This window comes from Eucyclogobius newberryi, unplaced genomic scaffold, assembly GCF_026437365.1.
Source record: "Eucyclogobius newberryi isolate DKJ021-1_F unplaced genomic scaffold, fEucNew1.0.hap1 SCAF_1, whole genome shotgun sequence".
Taxonomy (NCBI): Eukaryota; Metazoa; Chordata; class Actinopteri; order Gobiiformes; family Gobiidae; genus Eucyclogobius; species Eucyclogobius newberryi.
Window position 1 is genome coordinate 23,556,546 of NW_027315723.1, and position 19,821 is coordinate 23,576,366.

Genomic DNA, 19,821 nt, shown 5'->3' on the forward strand with positions numbered 1-19,821 from the left:
GCCGCTGGACCAGGGCGCAGAATTCGTTCTCCCAGCGCTCGGCAATGACGTCCTGCACCACGGGCCCATTGTTGCGCAGGTAGTAGGTGATCTGGACGGCCCGCGCTGACTTCACCGTGTGGTCCCGGCTGTTGGGGGAGAAAGTGACCCCTCCCAGCTGGTGGCCGATGAACGACACGCGCCCATCCTGCAGACGAAATACAAACCCTAGTATTAGTGGTGTAAGGAACTGCAGGTTTATTATGAAATGTTGCAGGTGCAGCGTTTAAAAGTTACTGATTCACTGTATGTTTTTCACTTGTGCGTACAAGATAAAAGAAGGAAAAAAGCGCATTTATCTTTACAAGTTTTCATTCAGGTCGGCCGCTTTGAGTATTAATAGTAGAATCAGTTTGTATTGTTGGTGAGATAAAAAGAAATGCAACATATGACTTTAAACCTTCAACTATTGACAGTATCAATAGTGTGTCATCTCTGGGTAAAAGCAGTGAAAACTCACATACGACACACATGATTACACAAAGGACATTTTTTTCTCTATTTTTAGTTTTTTGGTCAGTTTAATCCATTGAGATATAAGCTTTCACCTGTAAAACCAATCTGCACCTAAGTATGATTTATTATTTTATTTAATCTAGATTTATATGGGAAATTGTAAATTCAATGGTTGTTTTCTCATCTCTCAAATGTAGTATGACCCATTGTAAATAATATTGAACATAGTTTTACATCAGTCAAGTGGCAGTTTGAGAGGAAAAATTTAAGTTGAAAATTGCAAAAAGTAGAGCTGAGTTCTATAACAGGATCCTTCTGGCTATGATGTCATCAATAAGCGACGTCCCATCAAAAAGACAATTTACATGCAACTGACAATTTAAACAATAATTTAACTGAATAAAGTTGTTCTCAGATATTATTATCTGTCTAATACTAACTGTTGCATAATAGTACAGTCTGGTTGCCAGTGGTTACCTCAATGTCTCATCTGCTGCCGCATCTGATGTCCAACCAGGAAGTAACATTAGTAAAAAAAAACGTTTTTGGTAAAATAATAAATTGAATCCTTTCACTACATTTTAATGACATGTGTAGTCCAGCTTGTAACGTAGCACTAGTTTTACAAGCCTGTACTAGGATTAGTTGATATCTAATTCTGAGCCTCATTTACTGAAGTTTACTGAAGTTTTAACTCCCAAAAGAGAGAGATTTAATATTTTTGCTAATTTTCATGTGTACAAAATTAAATCGGGAATTTAAGAGTTAAATGTCTCAAATAAGTGACATTTTTACACATTAAATGCTCTATATTTCCTCACATTATTAAAAATAAATAAATATATATATATATATATATATATTTTATGTACATATATATAATATGTGACGTTTACAAACATTTTTGTTCAAAAGAAGAAGGTTCAAATTGATATCTCGAAATTATTTTGATTTGTTTTCCTTTTCACCCGCAGTGTCTCACCTTAAACGATATGTGTCGGTGTAATCCCTCATTCGTCCAGGCGTGTTCCATAGTAGAAAAAGCTTCAGTTGTAGTCATCTGGACTCAGTTTGAAAAAATAGACGTTTCGACTCTCATCCAAGACAATCCTTGACAATGACTCTTGGATGAAAGTCGAAACGTCTATTTTTTCAAACTGAGTCCAGATGACTACAACTGAAGCTTTTTCTACTTAAACGATATAGATTTGAACTATTTCTTAAAATAATGTGAGCACCTCAGTTAAGCAGCTGGCACGTTGTGGACTTTATTAATTGAATCTTCCAGACCTAACAATGAGTCCATCGATAAAATACAGGGTTTAACACATACCCTGACATTTGACCCTTTAGTCAGAGGTAATATACTGTACAGCCACTTAAATCTGAACTTAAAAAGCCTCTCAATTAATATCCAATACACAAGGCCTGATCCTCCTCAGCTCCTCATTTGACAAATGTGACATGTGATTACATGTGACCAGTCACATGTAATCACACAGCCACTGTCTACACCTCGTTATTTATGATGGTTTTACACCAGTCGTGTGTGGGCTTTTGCAGACGCTTTCATGGGAGTCAAATGTGAATCAATACGAATGTGGATAAATTCAAAACTAGATACTCAAGTAAAGTATCAATACTGAATAAAATCACATTTCCTGAAATCTTTAACATAGTCTTAATATGAACTCGTAGAAGACCACATGGTAATCCTAAAAAAAACATTATTCTGTGTTGAAACTAACATTCTTAAAATGTGGCATCAAAATGTATCAAGTATCAAGTCTTTTCCTTTGTATCGAAATTGATTTTCAAATGTTTGTATTGTGACAACATTAACAGTGACCAGACGTGTATAACATGAGACAGAGATGGACATTCTTTAGGGTGGTTTGAGTCGTCTCCTGCGAGTATATGCACAAAGTACATGTGTGTACATTTATCTGTGTTTATACATACATACACACAGAGCTTAGTTGAGATAACTTGATTGAGCTCTGACTAATTGAGCAGGAGAAAATTCTAATTATCTCGAGTGCCGATAAATTTACCCGATTCATGGTTAATATTTTTGAAATTACTGGGCTATTCACATGAAACAAAAACTGGCACAAGTTCAACGTCTTCTCTGGCTTCACAAATGAAATGAAACAGTTTAAGAACGTGGCGCCATTAGTTTGGTTATTTCTTTCAAAAACAGAACTAATCCCATAGATTTAATTCCCTGCTCTCCATCTGAAATGATCTTCAGACAAAATGAGAATGCGTCGTAGAGTTTAGGAACCTTTGTTTCATGTGTAGACCTATCCTTTATTACCATTTATGTCAGGAACTGAAGAAAGAAGACGGTGATTTACGTGATTCAAACAAGGTTCCAGTCCTACAACAATACAATGTTATAGTATAGATTAAACAAACACCATTTGCCATTGACATTGTCCCATATGACTTTATCTAAAATTCTCTCTGAAATTCTGTCTTTTATTGGTGAAGGCCCCACTGTGAAAACTATAGTGCTCGAGTAAAATATTGCAACACATAAACTAAAGCAGCACCTCCCACGCTCTGCTAACACCCCCCAACTTTACCGGCCGTCCGTGATTGGACGCCCACTGCAGAGTAAACAAAGAGAGAGACGATGGATGGAGATATGCTCGGTGTGTAACGTTTATATTGTGAAATAACATCTTTGTAAAGCGTTTGAACATCATAAAGACAGTAGCACCTGAGTTTTGTTCAACATAAATGAAGACAGAATTGCAAATGATCTGTGTAATAAAGCACTGCCAATTATCATCACCATTAACACCCTACTACTTCAATTACTACTTCAATTTAAAAAGATAGTATCTGGTGCATAAAACCCCACACAATGCAAGCAATAGATGTGAACGTTTGGAATATAGCAAAAAGCCTACCACAAAGAAATGGATGTCACACTGAACCAACACTCAAGGACTCACGGCTCAATAAATAATGGACAACAAAATGGAAAAATCTCACAAGGTATAAAAGGGATAATTACTAGCTGCCCCTGTTTAGTTTAGTTGTGTCTTACCCAAGGACGTGACGACACTTTGCACAATCACAAACTCCTCTTGTCTACATTCTCCTAGTAAAACAGCTACACATTTGTCAAAGTCTGTTTGTATTTGAAGCTGATTCTCCAGAGCTTCACGATGAAAATCCCTCTGTTGTACTCTTAATGATTCTGACGAAGAAAATCAACACTCGTTAATATGACTCATCTGAGAACACAGCCTTGGTTGGTGCCAGGATCCACGCCGGTCGCCTCCTGCTGGTCCGGATTCTACACACCGGCTCTGCTCTGTTCCTCTGTCTCTCTGCCAGCAGCTCTTGTCCCGACAGCAGACACGAGAGAGGACCGAACTCATGATAAGTACGATGTAACTTTGAGAAGGGTTTCAGGGGTCCAAGTCTCTCAGGACAGGTCCGAGTTGAGTTCAGGTCAAGTTCCTAGGACCCCGACACGATTTTGAGTGCAAGTCCTCGTTGTTCAAGTTCAAACTACAGTCGAAAAAGGTCGAAGTTCAAGTCTTTGTCATCTAAAACTGGAGCGCAAGTCACCTGTCGACTGTAAATGGCATAGATTAAGCATTTTAACCAGATCTACAGAGGTAAGCATAGCTGGGAGTCTCAGTCCGACTCCCAGGCCGAGTCCTTGGTCCACAAATACAAGTCCTCTTGCCCGAACCTTAAATTGAGTCTTCCCTCAGAAACGTCCAAGTCAGAGACAAGTCCTATGTTCAAGTTGAGTCCTGTGTCCCCAAAGTAACTTGGACAATTCCTGACAAGTCCAAGTTTGGAGCTGAAGTACGTTTCTGTCGATGAGGCAGACAACAATCTGGAACTGAATCTGGAAAGAACGACCCCGTAAATCGCACACTTTTCTTCTCTCTTTCATGTGGTTATCCAAACAAACTAAATATAGCTTCCAATGTTCAGTCGTGTTACATCCAGATGTGGGTAATACAGTTAACCATCCACTTTCTGCTGAGTTTAATACTTTGCTTGTTCCAAAATGTGTTTTTCATGTTCAAACTTTTTAAACTTATATATTGCTCAGTCTAGTTTGTTTTGGGAGTTATGTCAGTCAGAGATGAAAGGAGGCAATGGTTCTGTGATCAGTGATCAGATTAAAGCCAGGTTTGATCATTTTGGTGAGCGAGCTTTCCTTGGTTTAAACTTTAGTGGATTGTACAAAATGTTGTGAAATGTCTCAACATTTTGATGACACAAAACTGCAGAGCCTGTCAAAATATGCAAGATATTTAGCATATTTTAACCCTAACCCTAACCCACTAAAGGCAGATCTAGTGGGACTGTATAGAACACAAACGGTGAGGAATGAATGCAAGTCTCCTGCAGCTTCTCCTCTTTCTGGTCCAGAACGACCTGTTTAAGGAGCTCTTTTGGGTTCATTTGCGTTTGTAAATCTGACTCTGAAAGAGTTGGTGCATCACTCGCCCTGAACCTCACCGCACGTCACTGTAAATACTGTACAATACTTTGATGATGTCACAAATGTGCAGTATTTTAGGTAAGAATTTGGCAGGTCAATTTATTTCTATTGCTAGCTTGGGCAACTTATTTTTTACAAAAACGTGCTTAAAACACACTGTAAATAAGAAAATAAGAAAAAAGCTTGGGCAGCTTCAATGTTCATTTTTTTCTATAAGGTCGATGATTCTTTTACACAACACAATAGTTCCAGACAAAATACTCCAAAACTGTTTATAAAAGTTTTAAGAGTTACCAATAAAGCAACTAATAAAACTTGGAGGAGTAAGTCTCTGTCTGCGCCGGCCCGAGCAGGTCAAATATCAGAGCTCCAGTCTCCAGATGTGATTAAGTGAAGAGTGTGGCAGGAGCAGTGTCTGCAGTAAAACCCAGAGGGACAGACATATTCTTCAAGGCTTTATTCCATGTCCTGATGTAACCTGTCTTATAGTCATGTCTCATATTTGTGCTGTTTAGGGATGTCACAATATATATTTTTACGGTTAGTGTTAGTATTATTGTGAGATTAAAACAAATAACTATTCACAGTAAACACTTAATTCACTTAACATTGTTTAGCAGATTTCTCTCGTATAGAATTAGCTTGATGGAAAAAAAAAAATAGTTATAATGTCATAAAATAAAAATTACTCTACATTTTTTTACCTTTTTGTAAAGTATTAATTGCATAAAAAAGTATTGTTTTACTCTTAAGCTTTTAAGCTTAACCAAATAATTCTGACATCCCTTGCAGAAAGTTTCTCCTGGTCTGATGGATTTAAAAGCAGCACAAATAGAGAAAAGTTCCAACTGAATATATCTTGTAATTGTATAAAATGACATGTTTGCGAGTCCTTCTCCTTTAAGCTCCTGAGCATGTTGTCACTATTTGATATTTCTCCCACTGTTGAGTCTGTGCAAAGAGCATTTATGTCCCACTTTCTTTTTTTTATCCCTTCCTTTCATGTGATGTTATTTCGGGTAACACCTGACAACTTCACCAGATTACACAACCGGAGAAACAGCCATGACAGCAAAACAACAAATCTATATTTTTAAGCAACACCTCGGGGGAACAGCGCCGGGTTCAGAGGCACTGGGACTGCTCTAGTTTAACAAGCTCTGGACTAAAACGTGCGGTGGCTTCAAACGCGGGACGGGAGGAAGAAGTCGGGCGCATGAATTAGCACAGGCAGACTTGTCAGAGCACTTTACGAGCTGAAGAGACGGGGAATCAGGTCACAGCAAGCCCAAGGAAGAGTTGTTTTAGTCGTAGGAAGGTTTATCTGAAGCATCGGGCTAACACACATATGTACACAACGCGGGGATAGTGGCAGTGCAAGAGTTTCAACTTAATTGCCACGTCTTCAGCTCAAGTTTGATAAACAAGGAGGGTCGAGTGATTCAGGTTTTATTTTCACTCGCGAACGCGGCACATACACATTGGGACTGAATTAGCTGTCACAATACTAACATTTTAACAACTGCAACATTCAATTCTACGGAACGATGTCAATACTTGATAGAATGTCAATTTTGACGCAAAATTATATATTCTTAAATATTTCCATGTGCTCTAATATTAATGCTGATAAAGATCAAGACCATTCCAAAGCTATACAGGTCAGGTTTGATTTGATACTAGTTTGAGCATAGGAACTGGGTATTAATCTGTTACCCAGTAGACTAAACCTGTACTTAACCTGGACTAGAAAAGGCTCAAATTAAACCTACATCAGGACAAAACTGCACTCAAACCAGGATGAATGATAATGTGCTGAATGCCTTTTTGTTATGTTAGACACAATATTTTACATGAAACAGGGGAATATATAATATATATATATATATATATATATATATATATATATATATATATATATATATATATATATATATATATATGTGTATATATAGGTAAATTCTTAATTTCTATTTGTTTCATATAATAGAAAGAATATCAAGTTCAAAATAAAAATGCTGAACTATTGAAACATGACGCCCAAACTAGGACACCAAGTTAGTGAGTAAAGTAGTCACTTCCAATTAGAAAACCATTTGTGAAAGCTAAAATAACACAACTAACCCTATAGCTAATAGTAAATAAAACACATTAGCCACCACAATCATGATGTAACTTACACTTGTATTATACCCTGATGAAGATTATATTCTAGTTTAAATGCTTTGGTGTTGATGCTTGATTTAAAAAATAGCAACTACCACACCTGCCTCAGACATTGTTTATTTTTTGGAAGCAAACGCAGAATCGTGAAGTGAAAATACATCCAGTTAAAGAGAACATCTAAACCATCATAGCACTGTACTAATTGCTATATCGCTCTAATCTATTTCTTACTAGATTTATCCAATACTGCATCTCAAACGCACAACACATTACCCCATGAAAGTTCATCATGTCACAGCAAAATGAAGTTTGTGTTGTGTTTTGGAATCATCATCACGAACATTTTAATAACGGCATCATTTAAAATCTAATTGTGATGAAAGTTGCAATTTACAGCTCTGATTATCGCAGACTGGATACATCAGGATGACTCATGGAGGTCTTTTAGGTTGTTTGCAGTGGGTGGTGACTCAGAGGCTTTGTGTGTCAGTGGATTAAATAAGATCACATTCTTGGGCATTTATCTGAGCGCTGCTGCTTATTGAGCAGGTACAGAGTGTGACACGTGAAAGTCTAATCGAGAGGCATCTCTGTCTTTGTGACATTTTGCCCCGTGTTCTCAAACAAACAGGACTCTGTTAGTACACCCCCATTTCATCTGGATGTAGCGCTCCTAATGTAGCCGAGGCATGATTTCAAGCACACAGTGATTATTTTCTAAGCGTACCCAATGCCAATTCATCCTTTCCATCTCATTTCCTCGTTTAATTTTCCAACAACACCCAGAGGAGTCTGTATTTAAATCTATCAAACTCATACTTCGTTAGATCACCTGTCTTTATATAAATGAAAGACATACAGTTTTATTTTCATTCTTACCACCATTGCACTTTTTTATGTTTAATTATTTAAAATAGCTTCTGTGGAGCTGTTGTTTTCTCTTTTTAGAAAGCGTAGATATGCTTTAGTGTCTTATTACCATCGAGCATGGAGTGGGGAATGGATTTCCAGCTTTATGTGCACCAGGGTGCTAACAGATATAGATGCTTTTGTAATAACTGAAATGTAATCACTAAAATGCTAATACAAGAGTTTCTAGTGCTTGGCAGTTGGAGACATCGGTGTACTGGATTACTCTGAAGAAATGCTAAAAAACCACACTGCACACTAATTGTTCAAGAAACAAGCTTCGGACATGTGAGTGAAGCTTGTGGCCCATCAGGATTCTGTGTAGACTCCTGCTGATGGAGACAGCCCTGTGTTGCATTAAACATGTGCCAGTGCCACTTCTGCAGTATTCATGAGCACTGGGCTGGAGAGCAGTGCCGCACATGTGGATCCAGGAATATGACAGCACCAGACTGAGAGAGGTACTGGGCAGGCTTTAGGGGCAGAAGGAGTTAAGAGGGCTTTTCTGGTTGAACAGTGGTTAGCACAGTGGTCTCACCACAGACCACCTGGGTTGGATTCCAAAACCATGTTTGGAGTTTGCGTGTTTTTCCTTTTTGTGTGCTTCAAGTTCTTTTTTTAATCTTAAAAATCTGTGCTTTTCAGACTAATACTTTTATTGTTCTCTACAGTAGAACAAGTATTTAGTGAGGTAGATCGTCGCTGATGCAACGTTCAAGGACATACGCTTGACAGGATGAGTAAGAGACATGTTTAAAAACATGATTATACAGACAATACCAGGTCTAGAACTCTAGATGGCCCGACCTTTGTCACTTCTAACCTGCTGCCGGATTCATTAGGGGCCACTCTGTGGTACTGAAGAACTATCCGCTTTGACACATATTTTGTCCCCAGAGAGCACAATGCAAAAATACGTAAAGGGGACATAAACCATTGCGCATAACATGTTGAAAACATTACTAGCCGTCTTTCATCACATACTGTTAATTTGTGACTCTGCACTTGTTATGGATCTGGGATGATAGCAAAAGTTATTTGCAGACTTGTGGAACTAGTTTTTTAGCCCATATTTAACAATGTTATATCACAGGTTGACTTGGTTTTAGATATTATGTTACAATTTTGTATCAATTTTGCAAAGGCGTATTTATCCTGCATCATTAAATACAAAATATAATTTTTCTGGATGTGGCCGAAGGTGAATAGAAACACATTTATGACAGTAGGTGTTTTAGTAAAATAGTAATAAACAATGGAACTCCATTGTTTCCTTGAACTCTGGAATCATTATCTGTATAATTTCCCTGATAATAATTACCATTGCGATTGCATTACACTTGCATCTTGGCAACCGTTATGTTGCTATGCAGCATCACAGCACTAATTTAACAGGCAATATCAGCCTGTAACACCTTCAAAATACATCTGCATTGGAGCAAGCCTTTGCATATGTCTTTGTGCAAGCTAAAGCAGTGTGGACGTGCACTGCGGCTGAGAGAGCGAGCCTTGTCGTGCGGCGGCTGGGGAGAGGGGAACACTGCATTCAAAAAGAGGATATCCCTGGTTTGCTCTGTGTGTGCAGGAGAGGCAGAGTGGCAACCACATGCAGCCAATCAATTCACATGCACCAGCATCGTTCGTGTGAGAGAAAAGGGGTTTTCCACAGACCACCTTCAGACACATGTGGAATACGGCTGTTTGATGCCATATCTGTGTGAGAATAGAGAAAATGGCCCATTACCAGACATTTTAGCCTGACATGAATGTAAGACAGGAGCTTGTGAAACGATAGCTGCAGATGTTGGCTGTGTCTTTGAAAGGGGGGGGTTTCTTGCAACATGCTTGAACGTGCAGACAACGCCTGCCTGATGTAATATTGTTGTGTATTGGGAAATGGCTTCAAATGTTGCAGTTCAATGGATGAGTTTGTCGTTGATTTATACAATACATCACACAGTTGCAGCTTACCAAATAATATTACAATTTGCAGAAGCGTTTTTGAAAGTATCCTTAGTACAGTTGGGCTTGAAAATGAACAAACAGCATGTGTGCTGTAGTGGTAATGAATGGTTGAAGCCGTCTGTATAACTGTATGATGCACCCAATTGAGAGGTAACAATATTAGTTATAAGCATTTTGGAACATGGTTTATTTAAATGTAATTGGAGCTATTATTTTGAGTGCTGAGCCTGAAACATTACACTGTACAGTAAAAATACTTAAACATATCTGTTGGCACATTGTGAAACAGTCGTCGATACACAAAGGAAAGACACATACTTGATGCCATATCACCTTTCAGACCAAAATGAAAGGGACAAGCAAAAAGTGTGTATACGGTCAAAAGTGTTACAGTCTAAGTCTAATTTAAAAAATCCTCTAAGCTGATGAAGTTTATTGTGCTGTATAAGAATTATTGTTACAGTTAAAAGTGTAAATTATCAATAATATTAATCCATGCTCATTTTGGTGCATAATGAGACTTTCTGCAATAGTGCACAGTTTACAATATTGTGTGACTTCAGGCTGAGGTGGAGAAATATTGTCATTTTAAATGGGTACCACCAATATGTTGGATACTTTCATCCACTTCAGCCTATATATGACTTCTCATGCAGCACCAGTGGAGGGTTTCTATAAAAAGGCAATTACGGTACACAGGGGATCCATTTTTGCAAATATATATTTTTGAAGGATTTTTGGCTTTATTAGAAAATTGGGGATGAGAGTGAAAGGAGGACATGCAGTAAACTGTCAGAGCCGGGATTCAGACTCATGACACATGGAGCCTTGCATATGTGCTGTCATCTTAACCACTCAGCCACCGGACAGCACCATTTTTTTAATTTCATGGATTCTATCAATATTGGTTCTGGTGCAAACCCTCTAATTTGGGATCAGCACTTACAGCAGGATGCAGAGTGAATGCAAGGAAGGAATCAACCTCATGAGCACATGTATTACTGAGATAATCTTATCACAAATTTAAAAAATAAAAGGATGGGAGGCACTGGAAAAACCAGGTGTCACAGTGAGGCTGTAGCGGCTTTAGTGCAAACTTTACAAGTGTATCCTTAGGCAAGACACTTCACGAACATACCCTAAGTGTATGTGGTGAGTGTTGGTGGTGGTCAGAGGGGCCAATGCAAAAAATCGTCAGCCTTGCTTCCATCAGTCTGCCCAATCTGGCTGCAACAGTAACTTACTTAGAACATTTTCTTTCCCTCTGCCGTTCATGAACACTTCTTAAACACCTGTCATTTTAACTATAATTTAATCAATCACTCACTGCACTGTTCACTTTCTGCACTACATCTGTACATTTAACTGTAAATTGTGTGTACATAATAAGCCTATTTTTATTTTCATCCTATAGTAGATTTAAATGTTTTTTTCTTTAATGCATGCCCTTTTTGATTTTATATATGTTGTTTTATTATTGTTCATTGTTTTATGTTGCACAGAATCACCAAAACAAGTTCCTATGTTTGTGAATTTTGTTCATTGACAATGGCAATAAACCTTTTCTGATTCTGAGTTAAATGGCTTCTGCAGAATCACTCGTCTGTATAATTCTTCTCAGTATTAATCATGTTCAGATTCCCCTCCAATCACCTGATTATCTCCTCTTTGACCTGACGTTTGACACTGGGTGCCCTTCGTGTGACCCTGACCCTATGTCTCTGTGTGGGTTAAACTGCTCTTATAATGCACACATGTTAAAAGTGCATTCAGTGGGACAACAGTGTGAGCAGACTGACCTGAAGCATCAGTTGTACTAATGTTTTAACGTGTAAAGAATTTACTCCTTCCTTTAGTATAACAGCTGCATCCAAATTGGCCAACAGGTGAGTTGTCTTACAACATGCATAGTTTAATTCTTCATCAATTGCCTCTACATCTAGAGCAGAGGGTATGGTCTGTTCTGAGAAACAGACCACACAGTTAGGGCTGCATACGTCAGTTCCAGACCTCTGTCCTACCCTGCTGTCTAAAGTCCCGCCCCATCTAAGTCCATTCATTCCGAAATTATGGCCAGCTCTGATTGTGCAGCCTGCCACTGTGGCTTATAGATTACAGGTGTCGACATGGAAAAGGACATGTTGAATGAACACACAACTATAAACCAACAGCAGAAGCTTTAAGTACCATCCATGTGCGCAAAGAAGCACCTCTGGATCTATCCGATGCGGTGGAATTTGGTGAAAGTTCTAACAGGAGGGAGGCAGAGAACTGGCAGTACCCGGAGCACGGTGCGCTCGCTGCTGCTGGCGGCAGCTGCAGTGCGCGCTCCGGCAGCACTCACCTTCAGCGTGGTGTTCGGGTAGCCCACGGGCACCTTGTGGAAAGTACTGTTAGAGAGCACGGCCTGGCGTATGTCCTCAAAGATGGTTATGATATCATCCAGGAGGCAGCGCTTGTCCCGGTGGCTCAGCACGCAGAGGTGAGCAAACGTGTAATTGAATCCCTTATAATTGACGCGCAGCTCCAGGACTTGCTTGTGCACTTGGAGAACCTGGTCCGCGAGTTCCAGTATGTTCCCCCCGGCGCGGGCGAGCAGAATGAGCCGGCCGTACCTTCCCGGCGTGTGCAGATCCGAGTAGAGCTTGTGCTTGGATTGATCCACGGGGAAGAGGCTGTTCGCGAGACTGCGTTCGATCTTCGCCAAGCTGTGAGTCGGGGCCACCAGCACTTCCAGATTGGTCTCCGGCTTGAAGCGGCTGAGCACCGTGGAGCCGAAGATGATGGTTAACACGGCGGGCACGGTGAGGAAAAAGACGGGGTGCCTGCTGACGAACAAGCCGAGCCAGTAGAAAGACGCCTTGAGCCCTCTGTGAATCACTTGCCGCAGCATCCTCCACAAAATCCAGCTCGCGGAAGCCCCGTCTCCTCCGATCAAGCACATGTGACATCAGACCCCAACCCCGGCGTAGTCCAAGTCCAAGAGAATCACCCCCCTCACGCGCGCACAGCACACCGACACACGCACGCACACCTGGCTGGGAACGTACGGCACTGCAGCAATCCGCGGCCGGGCAGACGCCGCCGTGAGACGCAGCAGCAGCAGCGGTCGCGGCCACTAATTCACCGCGCGTCGTCGCCTCCCGTGTCGAGCCATGTTCCGTGACGGAGACGCGTGCGGGGCAAGGCGGGCGGGCGACGCGGCGGCGGCGGCGGCGGCGGCGGCGGGCTGATGTGCGTGTCCTTCCGTGTGCCGCCTCTCTCTGCCGCGCTGTGCATGTGGTGAAGAAGGAGGCTGGACTAACGTGTTGAGGATGAGGATGGCGCTGGAGAGGGAGGGAGAGAGAGGGGAGAGGGGGGGGGGGGGGGCTGCAACAGGAGAGGAGCGGAGGAGAGTGATGCTGCAGGTGGCTCACTGACCGCTACAGCAGCATCAGCATCAGCAGCAGCAACAGCATCAGCATCAGCATCAGCATCAGCATCAGCAACAGCATCAGCATCAGCATCAGCATCAGCATCAGCAGCAACAGCAACAGCATCAGCAGCAACAGCAACAGCAACAGCATCAGCAGCAACAGCAACAGCAACAGCATCAGCATCAGCATCAGCATCAGCAACAGCAGCAACAGCATCAGCAGCAACAGCAACAGCAACAGCATCAGCATCAGCATCAGCAACAGCATCAGCATCAGCATCAGCATCAGCAGCAACAACAACAACAGTGCAAGCAGCAGCAACAGTGCAAGCAGCGGCAGAAGCGGTGATGAGTCAGTGGCTTCATGAATGGGGAAAACCCACGCCGGCTCGTGCTTCACGCTGGGTGGTTTGCACAGACCACGCAGGGGACTGTGGCGGGAACAGGCACAACACACCTACCTCATGCTCCGCAGCAATTTTCACCCCATAACCTGTAATTACCGCTCTATGTGTTGATGGTATTGGTTTAAAGGAGCCACATTGAGCAGCGGGGTTTAATAAGTCTCAGTTTCAGATACCCTCAAGTGTAGACTACTTTGGCTGTAAAAGACAATTAATGCAAATTGGCTATATTTATTAACCTGCCTGAATCCGTGTTGCAGTTTAACAACATAATAAATCTGCGGGTGTTCTCAATGAAAGGAAAAAAAAAACAAAAAAACAGTTTGGGCGAAGTGGATAAATCAAATCTTATGTAAGTCGAGAGATTGGCACAGCGTCTTTCCAATCCACAAATGCACAAAGTAATAAGTAAGTCAAATTGTAGAAAAAATACAGTCAAGAGGTTGCGGTCACGTGACTTCACTACATCATAAACGCAATTCAGCTGGCGGTTAAAAGTCTATGATATTTGTTGATTGTTGATTTGTTTACATGGTTTATGGTTCATTTCTGTAATTACTGTGACTATCCACATTAAGAAAAAACTGGCACAAAGTTAAACATCTTCTCTGTTAGTATAAATTAACAAAAAATACATATTTTTTTCACAATAGCCACAGAAAGTGGAAGGACTTAAGACATATGATTATTATGACAAGTTTGTGGTGCCAATACCAATGACATATGTTTCAACGGTTGAGGATAACTTTTTTGATATGTCTCCAAAACAGTAAATCTCCCACAGAGTAACAGGGCCCTTGCTCACCATCTGAGATTATGACATCATCAAAGAGTTAAGAGTACATAATGACTCTTACATTTTGGCTGTGCATGTAGATGTGAATCTGGGATGCTGTTGCCCACTTAATTGTTGTGACACAACTTTAGTTTTTGTGGTGCATATCGGATTCTAAATGAGCGACAGAATAAACCTTGGACAAATGTACAAGATATTGTGACGTTGGAGCCCAAAAAACACATGGAGGACACTCTACGTATATACTGCATATATATATATAGGTTACTGTGGGTCTGCATTTCTTTGCAACACCCTCACTGTCCTCCCACTGCTGGTAATAATTATGAAAAATCAATATCTGAGTGTCCATATAAAGGATATTGACCCTCATATGGAGGTCTGACAGGTGCAGTGAACACATACGACCTTGGAGTCCGTCTTCTATTGAAGACCGAAGTAACCGCGGTGTAATTACAGACGTGATGACAGCTCTGACCTTGTGCCATTCGATGGTCATGTCATGTGTCTGACATACATCAATCATACAACAATAACACTCTGAACCATCTTTCATGCCTGTCCTTTGTAACATGCATGAGGAAATTACATTTAAGGAATGCCATCTTTCTTTTGATTAAAGAGGTTGATCTAAATATATTCACAATGTTTCAGTGTTCAGTGTTTCAAAAGGTATCAGGAGAATCTAATTTGCCCCTTTAAGCGTTGTGAGTGTTTGTCTGTGTTTATCTATTATAAAGTTATTCTATTCTATACTAAGAGCAGAAAAGTCACAAGCAAGAGTACGTTCACATTTATAGTGACTTATTCGGTACAGGATTGAGCCTGGTTTAATTCTGATTTGGACTTGGTTTGGTCCTGTTTTAGTCCTGGTTTAGCCATGGCCTTGTTCATGTTTAGTTCCAGGTTTAGGCCCAATGTTAAGTGTGTGGTTCAAGGAGCATGAGACATTAGTTTCAGGGGTTTCTATGGTCACATGACTCCAGTACTACTAACATGGCAGCCTCCATTTTATTACGGTTGCCATGGAGACTACTCTTTTCTTAGCTACACTACTGCTGTCTTTTCTTTCTTTGCCAAACATTGAATAAACACTGAATAGATCGAAACAAGCCAGTATTTTTAACCAGGATGTACAGTAAATGTTTGCTTTATTGAGACACTTTTACACCGACCATAGGCGACTGCCAGACTTTGAATCAGAGTCTTTTGGGGAAATACACCTCACATGTCAAGTGTAAATGGAAAATCAAGTGCCCCTTGAGGCTCCAGAGGTGTCAATCCTTCCCATCTGCCACCCATAATAAGAAAATAATACCCCGAAGGTATTGATTTGATTAATATTTGAGCTCTGTATTCAAGGGCAAAATGTTATGATTCGATGAATAACAAAAATATTACACATTTTAACAGTTAATTCTCCATGAAGGTCTCAGAGACAGGGATTAAACATTCTCCTGACTTGCATCCTTGTGCCTACATTTCATCACCGCTAAATCAATTATGAGCCTGCAATACGATTAACTGCTTATTGTTCTACTGTAAATAGCTTTTGGTCTGACAGTAGAAGGCAGATAAGAAGCAATTCTCCGACTGTCCCTCCAGACCTCACTGCTCCATGTCGGTGTGTCGGACTCAGTTAAAGAATAGACACAGAGAAAAGTATTAGCACTGATTTGACTTAATAGTAGTATATAGATCATAGTATTGTTAAAGCTTGATAAGCAGGGGAACATGTTTCATGAATGTTTTAAATTTCATATATTCAATAACTGCTCGGTTAAACAAAATGTCTTACACTGTAAGAAGTTTGGAACGAGCAATCTTCTTATAGTGATACAAACGGTGCTAGCAATTCCCTTTCAGCACCAGGGGCAGTTCCAAAGCCACACTTTCTACAGCTTTTGTTAAAAAAATATATTTCATTGAAATTTAGCAGAAGTTTCATCTCTTCAAGTGTTGCTTTTATTTCCACAAATATCACATAACCTGAACCTGTTATTAACTGTAAATGTTCAAAGCTTGATGATTTCCTAGAAGGATAAAGTCGGTCTGATGTTACGTTTTAGATACTCTGCATTATAAATAAGATGTATACTTCACAGAGGAAGATTAGATTATCTCAAAGATGTTATGATTTGTTAGTGGTGAATATGACATCTGTTTTGAGGGCTTGCAGACAAATATTATTTAAGTATAGCAGTTTAGGGTCACAAATATACCAAGACAAGTATTTTAACAAACAATCTATTCATCATTTTGTTGTTATTAAAATGCTCCGAACACTATCTTTCACTACAATCCAACACAATTAATCATACAGATAAATTAAATTACTTTACATCATTCGGTTTGTGAATACATGGTCAACCCTTCTCTTCTCCATCGCTCTAAAAAAGGCACACACAGCATTCTGACAAAGGAAATAAGTGTTAGTAACTGCATTTCCATCACCATATTTTAATGCACATTTTGAAGTATTGAATAAGTAACGGAAGGTGGAAACACCAAATATCGCATTTTGAACCATTAATTTGCATATTTATGCTCTCACTTGAGGCAGATTTTGTTTTATGCACATCAAAGTTAAAGGCAATTTTGAAATTTCATGTTGCACCAAATCACCAAGACAAGTTCCTATTTTTGTAAATGTTGTTCTTTGACAATGGCAATAAACCCTTTCTGAGTCTGATTCTGATTCTGAAAGTTTGAACGCATTAAGCCGCATAAACACATGAGAACAGAGCAGACACAGGTGATGAACAAAGTCAAAATAATCCACAGGATCCACATCATTCCATTAGGTGTGTTGTTTGCTGCAAATCCTCAAGAAAAAACAAACACACAAGGCCTGAAGCTCAGGCTAAAAACAAAACATGTTGACCAACTATGACTTGCCCAGAAACCCATATGTATTCTCCAATCTTCAATAGAAGTTAGTTCATGTTTTTCCAGCATTAAAAGTGTTGTGAATCTTCAGTCTTCTTCTTCTTCTGTTCTTTTCAACTTCAGCATAACATTTTGCCAAAAATAGAGGCATTAGCCTTTTGTTTGGTGTGAAACATAACATTATAAAACAACAACCTGCTAAATTTTGAACATGACGAAAAGTACCCAGCTAACAGCTACAAAACAAAGTGCAAAAACCATAGAGCATGATTCGCCATGTACAGGATTAGTGGTGTCATGACACAGAACAGAAGGCGGCTCCAGCAACGCTCGAAGGTTTAGACGGAAATGGAATTAAATTAGCATTTTCTATTTTCTAAGGTGGAAATGCAGTTAGTTTTAGACTCTTCAAGTGTTTTGTAAACAGAACGCCTGCTTTCTAAAGGTACATGGGATGGCTTTAATGTATTTTCAAAGGGAGAGTTAGTATCCAAACATCACAAGCTTTGAAAAAAACAGGGCTGTGCTCACCGGTCGGGCAGTGCTTAGGGCGTTGAATATGTGCAATGTTGTGAGTTGGATTTCAGACCTCAACCATTTGCCGAATGTCTCTCCCATCTTTCTCCTTAGTTTCATACTACAACTTCCCTGTCAAATAAAGTCTTTGGGCCAGAAACAACTTTAAAAAACAACTACAAAAGGCTGTTTTGGTAACTAACAAACACTCTACCATTTTACAATGCTGCGTGTCTAGTGGTAACAATCACACAATATTCTTTCAATCTAATATTGTTCATCAAAACACCACAAATCCAATATAAATAAGTAAAGGTTATTTAAGTTGGAGGCAGACTCTTATTACACTTTGCCAAATGTAACAAACAAATATCATACTACCATCTCTCTGTGCTCTTTTTTATTTTTCTGCCTTATTAAAATGAATGAAATAGAACGTTTGGTACCAGGCTGTGTGCGCAGCTTGTTTAAACACGTCCATCCTAGAGGGATATATTGATTCACTTTGAAACACCATAAGTGAATGGGAGTTGCATCAGCCTTTCACCTCAAATGCCATCCATGCTATAATAATGTGACAGCTCCAGTCAAAGTAATGTACATCACAGTAAAGCAGGAGCTTTTCAGCACCATGGACAGTTTCAACTCTTCCACAAAGCAGTTCAGTAAGTTCAAAGCTTTTTTACTTCCTCATATTTCTCACTTTGAACTTATTTGCATTCTCCCAATTAGGTCCTGAAACTGCAAATCATATTTTTAACAGTTTTACTAAAGGTGGGTCACTTAAGTCACTGAAGAACTCCAAAAGTCACACCCTCAAATTCATACAGCACTACCACTTGAAGCAACGAGTTTAAAGGACTGTACCATATTTTTTTCATGCAATAAGATACAATCTGTAAAAGCATCTATTCAGGTAAAAATGAGACCATTGTGTGCTGTCAACATGTAATTTTAGAGCGTAAAACGCACTTCCTGCTTTCCACAAAGTAGGAAGTGCACTGTTAGCATGATAGTTGTACCAGCTATCATTAGCTTTATTTTGTCGCTTTTGAAGAATGCTTATACACTTATTATGGTGAATAATTAGGATACTATCGATGCATTTGAGAGCAAAACATGTTAACCGCTGCAAAGAGCTTAAAATGCACTAGTTCTGGTTTCACATTTTTAAGACAGTAAACATCAGGTACAGCATCTTGCCCAAATATACAAAATATTGCATAAGTTGGAAGACCACCCACAGACTGAATGTATTGAAGATAGCACTTTATTTTTGAACAACATGCATGCTACTGACGTAATAGTTCCATTTTTATAGCCTACCTTAGCAGCATTAGAATACAGTACGCAGAGAGATTGATGATTGATTTGACAGCCTGGGCAGATGGCTTTGTTACAAGTACAACATATGCTGAAATGTGCGAGTCTGGCAATTAGAGGCCATTTGAGGAGGAGCGCCGCTGGATGTCCTGAGGCAGCGCTGCAGGAGTAAACATCTATTCCTCTGAGAACGTCCCGACAGTGTATGAGTGCACAGCAGTGACACAGACAGGTGACAGACTCCGAAATGTACTCGCAAACACTCACAACTGATCAAATATTCACCATAGTGTATTCAGGGGCCGGATAAATTGACTAAAATTAAGAACTTGATTTATTATTATCTTCAAAACATCACATTATAATCATTAATGGACGTATTTTATTAGAAAAAAAACAAGACTGGAATAAGTACCAGGTCATTAACTAGAGGAGACTACGATGTACAAAAGTGCAG

The 19,821-nt window shown here is 39.8% G+C and overlaps 1 protein-coding gene across 1 annotated transcript in view; it reads right to left on the minus strand.

The window, feature by feature from the left end:
- Positions 1 to 13,290, minus strand: part of ptchd4 (patched domain containing 4) — a 42,922-nt gene extending 29,632 nt beyond the window's left edge. The window contains exons 1-2 of the mRNA XM_072440489.1: positions 12,366 to 13,290; positions 1 to 187 (exon numbers count right to left, since the gene is read on the minus strand). The exon at positions 1 to 187 is cut by the window's left edge and continues 309 nt beyond it. Of these exons, the coding sequence (XP_072296590.1) occupies positions 1 to 187; positions 12,366 to 12,965 (787 nt within the window). The 5' untranslated portion in view covers positions 12,966 to 13,290. The remainder of the gene's footprint in view (positions 188 to 12,365) is intronic.
- Between the last annotated feature and the right edge of the window lie 6,531 nt (positions 13,291 to 19,821).